At 39.0% G+C, this 21,174-nt stretch overlaps 1 protein-coding gene across 2 annotated transcripts in view; it reads right to left on the reverse strand.

Annotated features, from left to right (window-relative positions):
* The window catches only part of adamts14 (ADAM metallopeptidase with thrombospondin type 1 motif, 14), a 57,749-nt gene that overhangs the window by 22,648 nt on the left and 13,927 nt on the right, over positions 1-21,174 (reverse strand). Inside the window, exons 3-6 of one of the 2 annotated variants that reach the window (XM_055176074.2) lie at positions 20,192-20,348; positions 14,663-14,859; positions 6,857-6,940; positions 4,560-4,707 (exon numbers count right to left, since the gene is read on the reverse strand). In XM_055176074.2, the coding sequence (XP_055032049.2) occupies positions 4,560-4,707; positions 6,857-6,940; positions 14,663-14,859; positions 20,192-20,348 (586 nt within the window). Of the gene's footprint in view, positions 1-4,550; positions 4,708-6,856; positions 6,941-14,662; positions 14,860-20,191; positions 20,349-21,174 lie in introns of both variants that reach the window. The other variant, XM_055176073.2, reaches the window with a different exon arrangement.

Below are 21,174 nucleotides of genomic sequence, written 5' to 3' on the forward strand. Positions count from 1 at the left end.
GACAGGAATAAGGAATAAAAAATGCAGGAATAAGAAAATAAAGTGCAGGACTTGCTTGATGTTAAAATAGTTATTAAAAGAGATAAAGTTAAGGACCTGATTGATGTTAAAAGAATTATTAAAAAAAGATAAGACTCGAAAACAATCTTTTTCGCACTGACTGACAAATCTGAAGCATGCACACAAAATATATGCACACATAGACAGAATTACAATAAAAAAAATTCTGACAAAAATTCATGCAGATATATAATCTGTTATGTCTTTAGTAAATGTTTGATAAACTGTTGGGGAAAAATATCTGATGTGTATTACAGTAGATCTAAAAACTGTCTGTCTCAATGTCAATCAAACAATAAATGAAAGAATAAAGATATTGTTTTTGACTGTGTGTCTGCCAAATCTATAAGTTTTACCTGTGATTTTAAGATATGAATGCAGTGAATGTTTTTGAACATTAAATCTTTAACTGGATTTTTTTTTCTTCAAAATGAACTTAGCTGACTCTTTCACTAATAATACAAAATATTGATATATTTGCATAAAGCATCCATATTTGCCTATGCCCATGTTGATAAGAGTATTAAAAACTTGAAAAGTGTTCAATTAGGGTAAATAAAGATAAAAATGTGTGATTAAGTTCGTGAGTTAACTCATGACAACCATGCAATTAATCTATTGATTAAAAAAAATTTAATTGATTGACAGCCCTATTGAAATGTTTAAGTCACAATCTGTACATTTTTTTATGTTAATATCAGGACATTTCTAAAACATATTTAAAAGAAGCCAGAGGTCTACATGTGCAGTTCAGCTTATATTTTCATAGCTTTAAGCCTCGCTGAGGAGCATAAGCGCCTGGTAAGCGGTAAAGCTTCATCTTTCAATTGCACACAACAGGACAGAGTCTTCCTGAGACACACAAACATCACAGAAAGCACGAGACAAACAGAGACAAACTTCACTCGATCAAGAGATGTGCAGTGCACAGCTGAGCCCGGCCGCTCCAGACTCTTTTCAGGATTTCATGCTAATTACATGGACAGTCTTTGGCATGCAGATGAAAAGCAGAAGATGCAAAACATGACAAGCTTCCCTATGCAAAAACAAAAACTGTTCAAACCGGTCTAAAGTGCTTTGCTTGTCTTTGCTAAATAAGGCTGGTCTTTCCAAAACGCCACTAAATCAGCAAGCCAGACCAATTATTCGACTCGGTTGTTATGCATGAGCAGAGTTATAAAGAGCTTAAACAGTCAGATGTGTTTTAACTTTTTTGTTAAAGCACCAATAACGGTTCAGCCGGTCCAGCATCCTTTGATCACATCATTGTGATAATTTAGCCATGAAGGATGCTAAAGGTTATTGGAAATTGAACATCACCAGATCAGAAAGCGTTTGCATAAGAAAGCAAGTGTTGCAGCTAGCGGCCTGTTTACATCAGATAAAGATCTGCAGGAGAACATTGAAACTCAATCTGATGTGAGCTTTCACAGCTGTAATGGCAGGACACATTATGATGTTATGTTAGGACATCAGCCAACTGTCTTGTTATACTGTTTACTTAACAATCTTAAACAAGTGACACAAACAGATGATCTTTAATGCAATCATGCACAAATAAAGCCATGTTTCTCATCCCTGTTAATACATACATATTTCCACATTATTAAGTTTAAGACAGGAAATGACATCATCATCATTCAACAGTGTGGTGGAAGGTCATGTCAATAATGTTGTGTGTACACAAATGTTCACTGCATTTGTCAATAGTCACATCTATACTGTATGTATCTATATTCAGGCTCAGAATCAGAGTTCAGTCTTAGTACGAGAGTGTGATGTTTGCTCGCGGGGGTAAAAGGTTGCGGTTTGAATACAGCAGGACGCGCCCGCTGCCATGTTATGACTTAAACAAAACCTGAAGCCATAGTAACAGAAGAGAAAACAGCTTTAAATGATCCTCTCTTACACATCACACAAGCATCTCAAAACCTACAACATCCATCGAAGAAAAGTTACAGCACTTCAAAGAGAAAAAAGGTGAGCAGGTGAAGATCATAAAACAAAGTCTTGAATTAAAATCACCCAAAAATTATTTACACTTTAAAATAAAGTGTATGACTAATGAAAGACAACGTTCTTTTCTATTCTGTAACAATCTATATTTATCACACTTTACATTTCTTTTCAAGTTGTTATTTGCATTCATTATATTTTTGAATCTAATTTAGGTATGTCAAGAAAAACACAAGTTTAACATTTGCATTATCATTTTTCTACTATAAATGCAGTTCATTTCTTGAATAAAATGTATTAATTCAGTTATGGACCTTATCAGGGCAGAGAAAATATTTAATTTCATAAATCTGTGAGGAAATATCACCTACAGTCAGTTTAAAGGATTACTCAACTTTCATAAAAAATCCTGATAATTACTCATCCCCATGAGTTTATGTTTGTCTTTCTTTGTTCAATCGAAAAGAAATCAAAAACATTTCAGGATTTTTCTCCATATAGTGGGCATTAAAGGACTCTAAATGATCCCAACAGAGACATAAGAGTCTTACTCATTTAGTGATAAAATCATCATTTTCACCAAGAAAATAAAAAAGTACTTTTTAACCACAATTTCTCGTCTTGCACTAAACGTGTGATGTTTGTAAAACTACCGCTCCTGTGTTTACAAGTGTGGAGAAAGAGGAGCATTCAGATGTTGTTGTATGTGTGATACTTATTAATGTCTTTGTGTCCGTTTATTGTTTAAAGTGGTCCAAAAGTGTGCATTTCACATATAGTGGAATACGTACAGATTTTTTCCTTAATTTGCATGTTTCTCACTCTTTAATGTTTCAGATCTTAAAACATTTTTGATCTCTTGAATGAGTCGTCGCTGCACTTTTAAGGTTATTTTGGAAAATTCACCACTGTTCCATGTTTTCGCCATTTGTGGAATCCACAAATTGGATGGATTTTTCAAGTGGAATGTGGATAATGACTCTCACTAGATACGTTTACATGCACAAAATGTTGTCAATCTGACTGAATTTAATACGATTGAAGGTTACAACAGAGTTTACATGCACCCTAAACATTGCAATCTGATTTAAATGTTAGTTTACATGTACATTATATAGAATCCGAACCGAACGTCTGCGCAAGCTCACAGCCAGGGTTGCCAGATTCATGTATAGAACCATCCCAAATGGAAATTTAAAACTATCCCAAAAGCATCCCAATGACTATTCACAGCCCAAATACCAATAACTAAGCAACAAAATCCTTTCATATGTAATCCACAGAAAAAACAACTGCTTAAAACAGTTTAAACAGTAGCCCAAATTTAAACTCAAAAAAGGCAGAGGACTTGGCAACGCTACGCTGCAGACAGCATCTCTTGTTGAGTTCACGCTTTATCTCTGGATTAAAGTCAAAGGTGAGTTATAAATATAAGACGTGAACTTGAGCACAAATGTTCTGCGCAGAAAATACTACGATTCACGCGTTTACATGCGTACTTTTCTCCTGCTGATCGGATCACAGATCGGAGTACACCATCCCCTTCAATACGATCCAAATTTGCATCTCAGCCGTATTGATTAAGGTGTTTACATGAAGGCTTTTCAATACGATTGAGCCATCAATATGATTACAAACAGATTATTTGGTTGCATTGTGGTTCCCTGGAGTCCCAAAGCTTTAGAAACGTTTATTAACCTTTTCCAGACTGATAGATCTCAATGACTTTCTTTCTCATTTGTTCCTGAATTTCTTTGGATCTCAACATGATGTGTAGCTTTTGAGGACCTTTGGTCTACTTTACTTTGTCCGGCAGGTCCTGTTCAAGTGATTTCTTGATTACAAACAGGTGTGGCAGGAGAAACTTAACTCAGGTGTTAAGTAAACCACAGTTCAGTTATAAGTTATGGGGAGGGGGACATTGAACCTGTTAACTGTTGAGGTCCACTACAGTCCACTATATGGAGAAAATCCTGAAATGTTTTTCTCATAAAACTTCATTTCTTCTCGACTGAACAAAGAAAGACATCAGTCACTGGTTAGATCAGTCAAGAAACCGGATGCCCCAAATGGGACAAATCGATTTAGCCCAAAATACAGGACATCCCAGCAACCCTAACCCTGACTACCCGTCACACACAGCAGCACTCACAATCAATCAATCTACCCTGAATAAAGTCCATAGTTATTAAACAAACGATTAGTGATTTCTAAACCTACTTGGTTTTAACATCATGCATACAAAAACCAATTCAGCACTATGGAAAAAAGTTTAGGATATTAGTATAAACAGACGTTTGACGGTCACAACTACTAATAGAAACATTTTCTTCTACATGCCAAAAACTCTCCTTCGCCACAAGACGGTTAAAGAGTATTTTTGGTTGTTACAGGTTGGCGCTCATGTCCGGATCATACGATCAAGATTTAGGGTCTCTCGATCATTGTTCCAGCATCATGATGTCAACCGTTAAAGAAGAGATTTAGTGTGAAGCACTTACTCTGCACAGCCTCGATCGAGAGAGACACAGTACCTTGCATACCTGCGGGACCAAAATCTTGCCTGGTGAGGAAGATGGCGTGGTCGTGGTGTTCGGCGTGATCTGGGTCGAGTTTCTGCTGGCTGTTGGCCCAGCGACACACCTGCTCCAGACTCCGAGCCGGATTCCCTCGCTCAATCAGACTGACGGACTAACACAGACAAACAAACATCAGTAGAAATCAGTAAAGATGAACGTCCAGACTGGTTTTGTTTAGACCTGTGGCTCTCAGCTTCTGGCTCATAAAGCAAAACCGGTTAAGAATTAATGCTTTACACCAGACCAAACATAAACACAGACTCTTAGTCTCAACCGTGCACATTGAGTGTTACCATATGCAAAACTAAGTGAAGCTTTCATACGCTCAAGATCCCAAAGTCTGCAAGGGCAAAACAAAGATCTCAATATAAACTCAAGATCTGTATTACTACATCTTAACAATTGACTCAAATGTCTACTAAGTTCCTGTGTGCTTAAACTTTCATGAAGCATAAAAGAGGAATTAAAATGTCATCAAGGAACTGGACGGGGTATTTTAGGACATGGAGTCACTTGTTTATCATGAAGATTCTGCCAGGACGTGATGCTGACAGACCGTATGTTTGTATTCAGCTCCAGACTAAACACACAAGACCTCGGATAGACCTGAATCATAACATCAATCATTATAACAGATATATGATCTTAAAGAACAGAACCGCTGGACACTTATCAACTCATTTTTCAAATAAATTCACTCAGTTAACACTTACACATTTCATTTTCACTATCATTTAGCTGCTGTGGTGGGTGAACTGTTAAATGCATCACATTGGCTTTAGAAAAGCTATTTAGATACAGAGATTATTTTACAGTATGATACATTTAACAGGATTGACTGTTTGTTTACATACTGTATATATAATGTATTAGAAATAAAACTGATTAAATCAAACCTGAACAAAAATCATTCACTGTTTTGATGGGCAGGAATCATTTCCTAATCTTTATTTATGTATGTGGGATTTCTTTTGTAGATGTTTTTACATGAAAAACAAGTTGCGACATGATGGGCAGAAATACAATAATACATTTTAAAACAAAAGAATACATAAATAACAAATCTCTACAGTGACTATACGGCAAAAAATACATTTATTTGGTATTTTTTTAAGCTTAATTTAATATATCTTTGCAGTTGAAAATATATTTAATTTTAATCTTTTCAAACCTGTTATTTTACAAGTTTTTCTTCCAATACAATGTGAATATAAATGCTTTAAAATATATTTCAAAATATAAAAAAATGGACAAAAAATACATTGGTGAAAAATAATTTTTTGTAAACATATTTTTATAATTTTCATATTTTGCATTCAAAGGAATAGTGTTCTCTAGCGCCTCGCTTTTCCAAATGTGTGTTGCAACTACAGTAGCCGTTAATCACTAATCTCCTTGTCCGTTTCAGCTAGTTAACATGTTCTGAACGAAAACATGTTGTGGAAATGTGTTGGTAGGTTAGTGCTTTTTGTCCCTCTCTGCTATTATAGTTTATCAATATGGCGGAACAAGAAACCCTTCTACTACTTCACATTTTCAAGAAACATCATTTTGTTTGATTTATAAGCTTGTTTCCTCATGGGGACATCAAAATGTCCCCACAAGGTCACAAAAATACTGGTATTCCTATCTTTGTGGGGACAATTGGTCCCCACAACATGATAATAACCAGGTACACACACACACACACACACACACACACACACACACACACACACACACACACACAATAAATACTATTGATACACATGTAGATTAACTCATAAGTTACTTTAAAAGTTTAAAATCTTTTTTACATGGGGCACCTTGAACTTTACTATAAACAATAATTTAATGCTATACCATATTTATATTAACACAATATTATAAAAACATCAAATTATAATTAGCATTTTTTTAAATATAAAATACAAGGAACTCATATATGAGGCCTACCCACAAATGTACTGTGAAAACATCTGTAGACCATTTTTGGGTTTTTACAAAAAGTAGTTTTTACACCAGTTTATTAATTTGATATCACAAACATCAAAACAAACTGTGATTTATCATTTGAGTCTGATGTTCTGTGAGTGTAAACCAGACTTAATGTGTGACTGAATGTCTGATGTTTGACTGTCTGATCTCTGCAGGAGCTCTTTGACTTTACACAACAGACTCTCAACTCTCCAATACATCCAGTCCAGCTGTAATTTTAATATTTCAAATGTCTGAGTTGTCACTCTTCAATGCACTTCAGGAGGATAACAAGCGTCACTCACCTGACGATAGCCCACCAATATCATACGAACCAGAACGATGTTGATGTTAGTTCCCAGAGATTCGTCATGATAGATTTCATCTACCTGTAAGATACAAAAAGCAGTTTTAAAACATCCAACCAACAACAAATCAACATGACACAACATTCACAACACAAATATCTTCTGAGAATGTGAAAAAGAAATAACACCACAAACAGTGGCACATCAAATGTACACAATAAAATAAATACATTGCAGCACAGTGTAAGTCTACATTAAAGAGCACACTGACAAATAACATCCTGCAGGTGTCTGAACTCTGAAACAAGCAATAAAACACCAACAGCTGTGAAGAGAAATATGAGTTGCTGCCATCAGACTCTTACAGACGTCAGACGTCAAAACAAGTGTTGAACACAGATTTATGAGAAGTTTTTATACTGTAAGTTGTGTGTTAGTGTCTGGTCTTATAATTCATTGAATTTGCTTGATTGTTTTAAGGTAAGTTATTGCATGCAATTAAATGATCTAGATTTAGATATACATTTAGTTGCACTTACTCAATTGTTTTCAGTTTTCTTAGCACAATTAAATTAAGTTGATCTGAGTAAAAATTAGTTGAATTTACCAATGCTATTATTATCTAATCATGTTAGTTCTACTTAAATGCAAAGCATATTTAGCAGTACTGCTTTAATATATGCTGACCATACGTGCCATTTTTCCCGGACACGTCCTGGTCAGGATTTCGGGTTCGTCTTCCGGAAGTCGTATTTGTCGACCGCATACGTCATAGAGGATTATTATTATTATTATTACAGAAAAGCAACCGTTACATTTTAAAGTAAGAATGAAACTACAATTGTATGTCTTATGTTTTTAACTGAATGGTGTATGCGGTCAACAAATACGACTTCCGGAAGACGCACCGAAATTCTGGCCAGGACGCGTCCGGGAAGAATGGCACGTATGGTCACCCTATTTGATACAGCACAAATTATTCATGTAGACCTAAATGAAATGAGTAAGGATCACATAGGTTGATTTTAAACAAGTGATACACCTACAAACCACTTAATAGATTTCAATAAAACCAAAAACGATGGGGCCAATGGTCTATTGGGCAGCACTCCGACATGTGGTGCTTTTGCTCTTTTGGCGACCCGAGTTCGATTCCCGACTCGTGGTCATTGGCTGATCCCTTTCCCCTTCCTGTACTTTCCTGTCCTCTCCTCATTTACTGTTAAATAAAGGCAATATATAACTTAAAACAATATTGTAATAGATTAAATCAATATCAGTGTGTAGAGATTCCCTGTGCAGAAAACCCCAGAACAAAACTGATAGAAGAGTCTAGAAGTGAAATCTGACTCGACATTTATTTGATTCTGGTTGTAATTATGTGCAATGTCTTCTTCAAACATCGGCAAGCGTCTGCCACAATTTGTTATTATGCGATGGCAAAAAATGCCGGTTTAGACCACAGGCTGATGTATAACACACACAGTTAATGAGACTCTTGTGTGGAATTTAAACAAAACTGCAGCATCCGCAACACATGCCTGCACGACTACACGCTCCAACTGCGGCCTCGGATCTGTCTGGTGCGCACGCATGCAGCCAAAGTAAAATCAGAAGATTTTTCCATTAATCTAAGGTTGAACGAAGATTCAAACACATTATCCTTCCGAAATATCAACATGCCTGTGTGCACACGAGGTCGTGGAGTTTACAAATCCGTTGTGGTTAAACACACAACCGTCATTTCCTCTGTGTGTTGCTTGTGTGCCTGATGATGGTTTGGCTTAGTGTGATTAAAATTTAACAGCGGTGAAGGTTGAAGATCAGGCTGAAGGTTATGGGTAAGATTACACTGAAGGTTATCATCTCTTGAGTTACACTCCTAAAAATAAAGCTGCAAAAAAATGTATTCACATGGATGCCATAGAAGAACCATTTAATCAAAGGTTCTTAAAAGAATCATTCTTAAGGTCAATTTATAGTTTTGCACTATAGCCTCGTTTTTACGCGGCCGTTTTCATTTATACTTCTGCATCGTTGATCGCTTCAATGTGCTTTTACACATGTAGTTCGCTAGTAGGCAACATCCACTGGTGTATACACAGTATCAAGGCAAGCTAAAGAAGTGGTTTTAGTTAAAGGTGCACTTTGTAAATGTTAGTAAACCTAAATGTAATATACATAACTATAGTATCAGTGGTGTATAAAGACCTTACATAATTAATTATATTGTTTTTATTACCTTAGAATGAGTTTTTATCTACATACTCCGCAGGTACTTACATGGAAGTCGCCATTTTGCACTGCCATGTTCCCTAAAGTTGGTGTTTTGCACCACCACATTCCCTAAAGTCGTCACATTGCACCACCACGTTCCCTAAAGTCGTCATTTTGCAACACCATGTTCCCTAAAGTCGTCATTTTGCACCGCCATGTTCCCTAAAGTCATTTTGCACCGCCATGTTCCAAAACACGACATTTTGCACCGCCATGTTCCCTAAAGTTGCCATTTTACATCGCCATGTTCCAAAAGTCGCAATTTTGCACCACCACGTTCCCTAAAGTCATCATTTTACACCGTCATGTTCCAAAAGTCGCCATTTTGCACCACCACGTTTCCTAAAGTCGCCATTTTGCACTACCACATTCCCTAAAGTCGTCATTTTGCACCGCCATGTTCCAAAAGTCGGCATTTTGCACCACCACGTTCCCTAAAGTCGCCATTTTGCACCACAACGTTCCCTAAAGTTGGCATTTTGCACCGCCACATTCCCTAAAGTCGTCAGTTTGCACCGCCATGTTCCAAAAGTTGCCATTTTGCACCGCCGTGTTTCCAAAAGTTGCCATTTTGCACCGCCATGTTTCCTAAACAGACAAACTACTCTACAGAGCATGTTTCATTACTTGTCTCAGACAATGACATGCTTGTCCTGTGGCGGCAACCATAACTTTACTGCAAGTTTCGAAAGGTAGGGATGAGCTGTGGACTGAGCCGTTGGTTGCAATTTGCAATCTCACCACTGGTGGTGGTGTTTCTTTATTCAAACCGAGATCTCTGCTGAGCAGGCTGTAATACATGTTGATATGTAGTATGTGTATGTGTAGTAAAAAGTAAATATGGTGGACTTAATCACTTGAGTAATTTTAGAACTAGTTAAAAAAAACTAAAAGTCCTTGATCTTGACCGGTATACAGGCTGTTATTATGTGTGTGATGACACAATTCATCTCCTGTCATCCTAACACTTATCTGTGATGATGTGAGTGGATGTTTTCATCCCTACAGAGATTTATCATTGAGGATCTCTCCAGGTTCATGCAGACATGAAATCTCTTTCTTACAGCGACTGCAATATGTTGCCCAAACCCTGATAACAGCATGTGATACCCATATCTGTAAACAAGCTTGTGAATTTATGAGTTGTGACATTTTTTCAATGAGGTCTGATCCGACCGTGAGAGACGTTTTGTTTATGGCAGAAGGTCCAAAAAATCTCACCTGCCAGTATATAGACATGCATCAGTCACAAGATCCTAAAGATCATTTCTCTTTCTGTGGCATAACTAATACTACAACCAGCATAAGGAACAATTTATCTCAGACCAGCTCTGTACTGTAATTATTTAGTCTGCTTTTACTTTCACTTTGTTAAATTGGCCTGGTTTGGACCATCAACAAAACACTTTGGAGCAACATAAAAATAGGTTTTATGAATCAGATTATTTAAAGAAGACCTTAGCAACTGCATAGCAACGCAGTGACAATCACTCACAAACTTGTTTTGTAAGGAGAAAAAGCACTCAAAATTTCTAAAGAAAATGTTACCATTTAGTTAAATAACAGTGAATTATAGTTAATGAGCACTATTAGGCATGTGGGTGCTTACACACACACTCATACGCGCACACACACACATATGCACACGCACACACATACCCACACATATACACACATGCACTGTATATGAAACGTTTGCATTGAACTTGAAGGATTCAAATTACAAACACATGTTGATTTTCTTGCATGATGCATAATAGTAAATGCAGCTGTTTTCTGAAGGTGTTGAACATCTCCAGCCAGGTACAACATCACACCAACGCAGGACACAACCTGAGCCATCACTCAATACCATCAACACAAGTTCTGTGTGCAGTCCGGACGTCTCCATCTACACCCACAATACTGAGCAGAGGAGCTTAACAATGAACAGGAGAAGGATTTACGTCCACACAAAACCAATAATAGCCGAAACAGACACGCGGCCCCATCATTTCTAAACAAATGTGAAAATGTGGATTCTGTTCACAATAATCGCTGTCATTCACAAACCTGTATATGACTGGGAAACATCATCTCCTGTCTTGATGGTGAAAATACAGCAAAGATGTCCTGAGAAAATGTATGGATTGTGCACTGGCAGATTCTTTTTTGGGTTTTAAACATTTAAATGAGACAATCAAGCATGACCACAAAACAATGTTATATTCATGATGTATTTCCTTAAACAACTTCTTGTACTTCTCAGCAATTCATCTTGTTTTAATTGTATTATTTCTCCTAGAAAACAACACAAATGTATTTTTTGCAGTAAAATAGAGTTAATTGTGGTACCTCAACCATCTGTCTGTGGTAATGTGTAGACACACTACAGTACATCAGTGAATACTGTGATGGAGAGCAGAGTTCCCCACCACCAGCCTGAAAATACGCACACACACACACACACACACACACGCACACACACACACACACACACACACATGCACGCAGACACTGTGCATGTTTTTCAGGCTTTTTGTGGTGGACCCGTGAACTCTGCTCTCCATCACAGTATTCACTGATGTGTGCGTGTGCGCGTGCATGTGTGTGTTGTAGTGGACCAGTGAACTCTGCTCTCCATCACAGTATTCACTGATGTAGTGTGTCTGATCGGACCACCGCGGTGCTCCTGACGGTAACAGTTACGGAGTGAAACCAGCTCCCTGTGAAAATCTGACTTTAAGGATTTTGTGTGCATAAGCAGCTTAAGGTGTCAGGACCTGGTGGAACATTAATTCAACTGGTTTTTTCCCTTTGTCTAATCCTACAGCGGGTGAATGGTGCACACCAGCAACAGTTCAGAACTTTGAACATATAGTGGGGGTCAACGGCAATTAATCTGACTTTCAATTTATGGTAAATGGACTGCATTTATATAGCGCTTTTATAGACCAATGGCCGTCCAAAGCACTTTACATATTCATACACCAACGGCGATGTCAGACATGTAAGGCGCCATCCAGCTCGCCGGGAGCAGCTTGGGTTAGGTGTCTTGCTCAAGGACACCTCGACACTTGGTCATGTTGAAGCCAGGGATTGAACCACCAAGCTTCCAGTTTGTAACCTACATGAACCACTCAACCACTGCCGCCCCATACATCCTGAAAAAAATACACTGTACTGATCTATAACCATCGAGGGGTGATTCATGAGAGTGTCATGGGTGATACACAGAGGAGACTGGGGTAAGAGACTGGGGAGACTGGGGTGATACAGTACACGTTTAAGACACAGGAGAGATAGAAGTGATACACAAGGGAGAAACGAGTGAGGAACAGGATACACAGCAGTGAGACTGGCGTGAGACACAGGGGAGATAGTGGTGATACATGGGAAGGCATAGGAGAGATAGGAGTGATACACAGGGGAGAAACAAGTGAGACAGGACTGATACAAAGGTGAAACATGGGTGATATACAAAAGCGAAACAAGTGAGACACGGGATAGGCAGGAGTGATATACATGAGAGACAGGGTGAGACCGGGGTGAGACACATTATACACAGGAGTGATACACAGGACAGACGGTGTGATGGGTGAGACTGGGGTGAGACACAGGGGAGACAGTGGTGATACATGGGAAGGCACAGGAGAGATAGGAGTGATACACAGGGGAGAAAGCCATATCACCCTGTAGCCCAAGACAGCTTGCCCACTGAAGCTAAGCAGGGCTGAGCCTGGTCAGTACTTGGATGGGAGACCACCTGGGAAAACCAGGTTGCTGCTGGTAGTGGTGTTAGTGAGACCAGCAGGGGGTGCTCACCCTGTGGTCTGTGTGTGGGTCCTAACACCCCAGTATAGTGATGGGGACACTATACTGTCAAAAAAGCACCGTCCTTCAGATGAGACGTTAAACCGAGGTCCTGACTCTCTGTGGTCATTAAAAATCCGAGGATGTCCTTCGAAAAGAGTAGGGGTGTGCCCCGACATCCTGGCCAAACTTGCCCATTGGCCTACTAATCATCCCTCATACTAATTGGCTATATCACTCGGTCTCCTCTCCATTAATAAGCTGGTGTGTGGTGAGAGGTCTGGCGCAATATGGCTGCCGCCGCATCATCCAGGTGGATGCTGCACATTGGTGGTGGTTGAGGAGATTCTCCCGTTCATATGTAAAGCGCTTTGAGTACTGAGAAAAGCGCTATATAAATGTAAGGTATTATTTTTATTTTTATTTTTTTAGAAACAAGTGAGACACAGAATAGACAGGAGTGATACAAAGGCGAAACATGGGTGATATACAAAAGAGAAACAAGTGAGACATGGGATAGGCAAGAGTGATATACATGAGAGACAGGGTGAGACACAGGATACACAGGAGTGATACACAGGAGAGAGACGATGTGATGGGTGAAACTGGGGTGAGACACTGGGGAGACAGTGGTGATACACGGGGGAGAAACAAGTGAGACACAGAAAAGACAGGAGTGATACACAGAAAAAAACTGGTGTGATACATAGGAGAGACATGGGTGATATACAAAAGAGAAACTAGTGAGACACGAGATAGGCAGGAGTGATACACAAGAGAGACGGTATGACGGGTGAGACTAGGGTGAGACACAGGGGAGACAGTGGTGATACATGAGAAGGCACAGGAGAGAAATGAGTGATATACAAAAGAGAAACAAGTGAGACATGGGATAGGCAGAAGTGATATACAGGAGAGACTGGGTGAGACTAGGGTGAGGCACAGGATACAGGATACACAGGAGTGATACACAGGAGAGATGGTGTGACAGGTGAGACAGGGATGAGACACTGGGGAGACAGTGGTGATATACGGGGGAGAAACGAGTGAGACACAAGATAGACAGGAGTGGTACACAAGAGAGAAACGAGTGAGACACGGGATAGGCAGGAGTGATATACAGGAGAGACAGGGTGAGACTGGGGTGAGACACAGGATTTAGAGGAGTGATACACAGGAGAAACCGTGTGACAGGTGAGACATTGGGGAGACAGTGGTGATACACGGGTAAGACACAGGAGAGACAAAAGTAAAACACAAGATAGAAATGAGTGAGACACAACATAGACAGGAACAACACATAGAAAAAAAACAGTGTGATACAGAGGGGAAACATGGGGGATACAAAAGAGAAACAAAGGAGACACAGGATAGACAGGAGTGATACACAAGAGAGACGGCGTGACAGGTGAGACACAGGATAGATAGAAGTGATACACAGAAGAGACAGGGGTGAGAGACAGGAGTGAAATGGATGACAGACAGTTATGAGACACAGGTTGCACACTACCAGAAGATATTATGCTGATCAAGTTTCATAAAGAATTTTCCTCTCCAGCATTTTCTCCCATTCACAATCATCTGTCATCTGTCAAGATGTAACACTGTAAGAAATAAACTTCTTCTTTAAAACACACATCTAGATTGAGAATCAACCGCATCAGGAGCGTTCAGGCCCTTAGGCCATCTAATAATGTGTATACAGTGAGCATGTTTGTAGTGTCAGTCACTTACTATATTCATGAGTGTAAGGACGTAGTTCTGTACGTGATCTTTCCCATGAAAACGCACGACAGAATCGTCCACAGCAAGCAGCACTTCAATGTTGTAGTTTTCCTTCTGTGCGTGTCTGCGACTGCGCTGGCTTTCAGATAATTGATCCTTCAGTGTCTTCACACCAACCGGAAGTTCACCGATCCCAACATCTGTCACTAACAACAGAACGCAAACAGAATGAATTTTTAACATTTATTTGGCAGACAATTTTATCCAAAGTGACTTATTGGGGCGGTTTCCCGGACCAGCATTAGCTTAATCCAGGACTAGGCCTTAGTTTAATTAGGAAATATAACTAGTTTTAACAAAAATGCCTTACTAAAATGCATTACCTGTGTGCATTTTGAAGTAAAATAAAGGGCACTGATGTATTTAAAGATATGTCAGTGCAAGTTGTTTTCAGTTTGGAGAGCTCTTAAAAGTATTTAAGTCTAGGACTAGTCTAATCCCTGTCTGGGAAACCGCCCCTATATGTTTAAATTATGTTTAACATTATGATTTTTCTTTTAACCTGTTAACATATTCAGAAATGACTATGGTCAGACGTTAAGCAGTTTTAGAAAGAACAGTGTGCCCTACAATAAACAAACATAAACATTAACATCCTTCTCTCAGCATAATGTGATAAAAACACATGCTGATTTTTATTTATGAAAGACAATAGTTTGCATTTGGTTATGCTCACCATAGTTATTAAATGTGGCAATTAGGAAATGTAAAGATGCAAAGTGACTCTACTATAAATATCAACATAGAGGAAACCTTTTTTCGCAAAAATTTCTGCTAGAACATTCATTCCACTGAATGGTCCTGATAGAGAAACCATCAGACAAACACATCTACAGAAGAGTCTCATTCAAACCTACAGCCATCTTATCCCAAATATCACTTCTGATAAAAACAAATAAAGAATGACATAAACAGCTTCAGGACTGACAGTGTCTGCATTTTCTTCAATGTTATAAAAGATTAGAAAAAAAAGATTTAAAAATATATCTTCACTGGAGGATCAGATTATTCATTGGGCTGCTAAATTAAAACATAAGTGGGAGTGAATTTCAATTACAGAAAGTTATGAATTTTACATATGAAGAACAAAAGCAGTGCGTGATAATAAACAGGTCACATTCACACACAGCTGACAGAATGTAAATAAAGGAGGATGACGAATGTTCAAAAGTAAATGACTTCATTTGAACTCACTACAGAAAACTATAAAAATACTCCTCGTTTACACAAGTTGTACTCCAGTTTATGTGCAGATTTATATAGTTAATATGGTAATGCCAGATTCTCTCAGAGGCAAGTGTGTGTCACATCGAACCTGAATAATCCCTCGAGAAACACCACAGGGGTCAGCTGACGAATGTGATGACATGCATCTGTTCAAGTCCATCTTTAGATCTCTTTCTAACGCTTGCATCATAGTTCATGAGATTAAAGCTTTGCTCTAAAGTTATACCGCTGACCGCTTGTGAAGCCAGAAAAAGATTTACAGTATTTACAGTCAGGATGATTTATATTTAAAGCTTTACCTTAGGGCTGCGTAATAATTAATCGCGACTAATCGCTTGCAAAATTAAAGATTTAGTTTACATCATATATATATACACTCACCTAAAGGATTATTAGGAACACCATACTAATACTGTGTTTGACCCCCTTTCAGCTTCAGAATTGCCTTAATTCTACGTGGCATTGATTCAACAAGGTGCTGAAAGCATTCTTGAGAAATGTTGTCCCATATTGATAGGATAGCATCTTGCAGTTGATGGAGATTTGTGGAATGCACATCCAGGACACAAAGCTCCCGTTCCACCACATCCCAAAGATGATCTATTGGGTTGAGATCTGGTGACTGTGGGGGTCATTTTAGTACAGTGAACTCATTGTCATGTTCAAGAAAACAAATTTGAAATGATTCGAGCTTTGTGACATGGTGCATTATCCTGCTGGAAGTAGCCATCAGAGGATGTGCACATGGTGGTCATAAAGGGATGGACATGCTCAGAAACAATGCTCAGGTAGGCCGTGCCATTTAAACGATGCCCAATCGGCACTAAGAGGCCTGAAGTGTGTCAAGAAAACATCCCCCAGACCATTACACCACCACCAGCAGCCTGCACAGTGGTAACAAGGCATGATGGATCCATGTTCTCATTCTGTTTACGCCAAATTCTGACTCTACCATCTGAATGTCTCAACAGAAATCAAGACTCATCAGATCAGGCAACATTTTTACAGTCTTCAACTGTCTGATTTTGGTGAGCTCGTGCAAATAGTAGCCTCTTTTTCTTATTTGTAGTGAAGATGAGTGGTACCCGGTGGGGTCTTCTGCTGTTGTAGCCCATCTGCCTCAAGGTTGTGCACGTTGTGGCTTCACAAATGCTTTGCTGCATACCTCAGTTGTAACGAGTGGTTATTTCAGTCAAAGTTGCTCTTATATCAGCTTGAATCAGTCGGCTCATTCTCTACCATCAACAAGGCATTTTCGCCCACAGGACTGCCGCATACTGGATGTTTTTCCCTTTTCACACCATTCTTTGTAAACCCTAGAAATGGTTGTGCATGAAAATCCCAGTAACTGAGCAGATTGTGAAGTACTCAGACCGGCCCGTCTAGCACCAACAACCATCCCACGCTATAATTTGCTTAAATCACAATTCTTTCCCATTCTGACATTCAATTTGGAGTTCAGGAGATTGTCTTGACCAGGACCACACCCCTAAATGCATTGAAGCAACTGCCATGTGATTGGTTGATTAGATAATTGCATTAATGAGAAAATAAACAGGTGTTCCTAATAATCCACTCTTTAGGTGAGTGTATATCATGTTTAGATTTGTCTTTTTAATCTGCATCAACATCCACTGAATGTTGTCATTCATAAGGGAAGTCAGCGGTTCTCATCCCAGATAGCAAGCACATGTGGGCCACTTCAGGCAAAGATGCGGCACTGCTGGTCTTCTTATGGCCCGAATAAAAGGGATGTGAACCTAAAGTGGCTCACATGTAAAATAGCAAAAATGGGCCACATATATCAAATCACATGTGGGCCTTTTAAGGCAAAGATGCGGTGCCCATGGCAACATGTCATCTGAATATGAACCAAAAGTGGCCCATCTGACAAATAGTGAATATGGCCCAAATATCAAACAACAAATATGGGCCACCTTTGGCAAAAATGCTGCACAACAGACACGGCCTAATCTTGGAATAAACCAAATGTGGCCCTCACATGTTGCAGCAAATGTGGCCCAGCTCTTTACAAACGTGTCTGGGCCAGTTTTGGCAAAGATATTGCACGGTAAGAACCGGCTCATGTGGGTTTGTGTCTAAAGTGGCCCACATATGTTGCAGCAAACTTGGCCCAGTTCTTTTAAAACATATCCGGGCCAGTTTTGGCAAACATGTGGCACAGTAAGCACCGGCTCATGTGGGTGTGAGTCTGAAGTGGCCCATATATGATGCTGTAAATGTGGCCCAGCTGTATAAAGATGCATCAGAGCCAGTTTTGGCAAAGATATGGCACGGTAAGCACCGGCTCATGTGGGTTTGTGTCTAAAGTGGCCCACATATGTTGCAGCAAATGTGGCCCAGTTCTTTTAAAACATATCCGGCCCGGTTTGGCAAACATATGGCACAGTAAGCAACGGCTCATGTGTGTGTGAGTCTGAAGTGATCCATTTACCCATCTAACAGAGAAAAGTTCCCAACATTCCCAAAAACTTTCTCCCAACATAAAAAGTGTCCAGTTTTCTTGAAGTTCTAAGAACGTTTCTGTGTTGTCTGAACGTTAAAGGAATGTTACATTTTACCATTTTTAAACGTCATGACAATGTCCTGTTTTAATGTTCACACAATGTTTAAAACAACAACTGTTTATTATATTAACTTGTTTGATTGTTATGTAAATGATAGAGAAACATTGCATTTTATTATTTTAGAAAACATTTCTGAATGTTCAGTAAAAATATTGCTGTAGAAAACACAATTCACTTATTAGGTTTAGATGTTGATGCTTTGTTTAATTTTAAGTCACCATTATTGTGATTAGTGTTTGTTTTAGTTGGATCCTTGACTTCTTTACCAATTTGTCTTGGTTGCCTTACTTTGTGTGTATAAAACACATTTGTTATGGTAATGTACAGTTAATAGTGCAATTCTGTGGTGGTTGGTATATAATGGTAAAAATCATGATCTAATTAAAGGATTTAATCATCAAAAGTTTATTTTTCTGTCAATGTTGTATATGAGATCCAGCACTTTCACAGCAGTTTGTTATCAAGGAGTTTTAGAAAATTTGGCAAAAAATAACCGCTGTACACTTCGGGCATACAAACATCAAGAATCACACTATGAATCTCAACCATGGTGACAAAGAAAATTGTAAAAAGTTCATTATTTAGCCATGTCACAGTGCATGCTGGGAGTCCTGGATGAGATTTGTAATTTGTTAATACCCAGCATGCATTGCAGCATGAAGTTTGTCATTAAATTGTCACCATGGTTGAGATTCATACTCTGTTTGTGGCATCACTCTGGCTTGCTCGTGGCCGAGACGTTTCAAACAGGAGTGGACCACACAAGTGCCATCAATCCATGCCAGGTGTGGGCCAGTGAATGGTGTTGGGTCTGGGCTGAATCTGGGCCAAGATTTAAATTAACTATTACCCAGGTTTGGGCCAGATCTGCATTATTTGCTTTGTGTTTGGCTGACATGTGGCGTTTCTATGGTTTGCTTGTGGTAAAGATCTGGAAAAAAAAGAGGTGGACCGCTCAAGTGCCATCATTCCATGCCAAAGGTGGGCCAGATGAAGGTGTCAGATGTGAACCAGATCTGGGCCACAGCAATTTTGCTATCTGGGATAAGATCACTCAGGCTAAAAAAACCTGAAAATGGATCTGCAAAAACTCAATTGTATTATGCATGCCAGGCCAGTAGTTGGTGATGTTACTTATTAAAGAAACACCACACACCTGCACACATACACATTCTTCTACAGAGCAATCAAAACGGCAAAAGCATCGAGCACTTTTGTTTAGATGGAGAATGAGGTTGGTTTATTACTATAAGTGACCCTTGAGTATAAAGCGGCAAAAATTGTGTAAACTGTGTAGAAGAAGCGTTAATAAACTTAAACACAGTCCTGTATGTATCATTGCTTTGGTTATACTCACGCTTGACTATAGACTTAATAAACACATGTGCATGACGTCACAGTTATCACAGATTCACATCTTTGTTGTCACAGAGACAACAAGGCGTCTTTTTAACAAAACTTGAACTTTGAACGGTTTGCATTTTCAGGACCCCAAAATGTTGTTGTCATGTAAACGAACAGCCAAAGCGCATAAAAACATTTCCGGTTTTGGTTGAAAACACTGTGGTGTAAACGGCCCCTCAGTGTGCACCTGACTCATAGGAAGTGTTTGATCTGTCACATGTGTACAGCCATGAACCTGTCTGATATGACCTCTGTTTACCTTCATTCTGGAGGTCGTCTTTCCTCTGACCTCGGTTGCTTTTGATGGCTGATCTTCGGTAAACCACATGAACGCGACCTTTGACTTCCACCTCTTGCTGGCCTTTCTCCAGCGGCTCGATGAAGAACTCTTCATCATCAGTGCGGATCAGACCGGCCTGAAAACACAAACACATCCATCAGACACAAGCTGGGAAGAGCGATTCACTTATGGATACCAAAGCTACTGTACATCTCCAGTGCTGGGTGTGTAACTAAACTAAATTTTTTTGTCAAATATGTCAGTTTGTGTCTCAGATTTGTCAACATATCATCCATCAATCTGTGATTCTAACTCACGTTTACATTAGCTACTGATCAAATGATATGAAACATAAACGCAAGCAGAAATTTCACTGCATAGATAAGAGTGACCTGAATCTCCAGTTCAGTTGCTGTGCTTATTGAAGAAACAGAAAGGCAGATAATAGATAGCGCTGAAACATCTGCTGTAACCATTGACAGATATTTCATACTAACAGATATCAAGATTCACATTCACCATATTTATGAGAACAAACCCCAGGATGTTGTAAGGAATTTGGTCACTTCATAAGAGTGTTGGGTTGTTGCTTGGGTATTTTTGCTAATGCAATGTTTCACATAGCCACAAACAACCAGAAAACATCAGTTGACTCATGCACAAAAAATACTTTCTACTTAAAATATCATCAAGCGGTTATTTCAGTCTAAATGCTAAATAAACCAAGAAATAAGCTGACAGGAAAAGTGTAAATATTTTTCACATGCACACAGAGGTTTCCTGCACATTCGTGCCCCCTCAGGTTTTTTTTTTTTGAGCCAAATGGATTTTGCATGCAACCTCCAAATCAAAGAAGCATCCATTAATCTGTTACTTGTCTTTTTATTTGTTTAATATGCACAATATTATCAGTTCTGTGCTGCATCCTTGTCCCTTTTCAGAGATTTTTACCGTTTTGATCA

This window comes from Misgurnus anguillicaudatus, chromosome 4, assembly GCF_027580225.2.
Source record: "Misgurnus anguillicaudatus chromosome 4, ASM2758022v2, whole genome shotgun sequence".
NCBI lineage: Eukaryota > Metazoa > Chordata > Actinopteri > Cypriniformes > Cobitidae > Misgurnus > Misgurnus anguillicaudatus.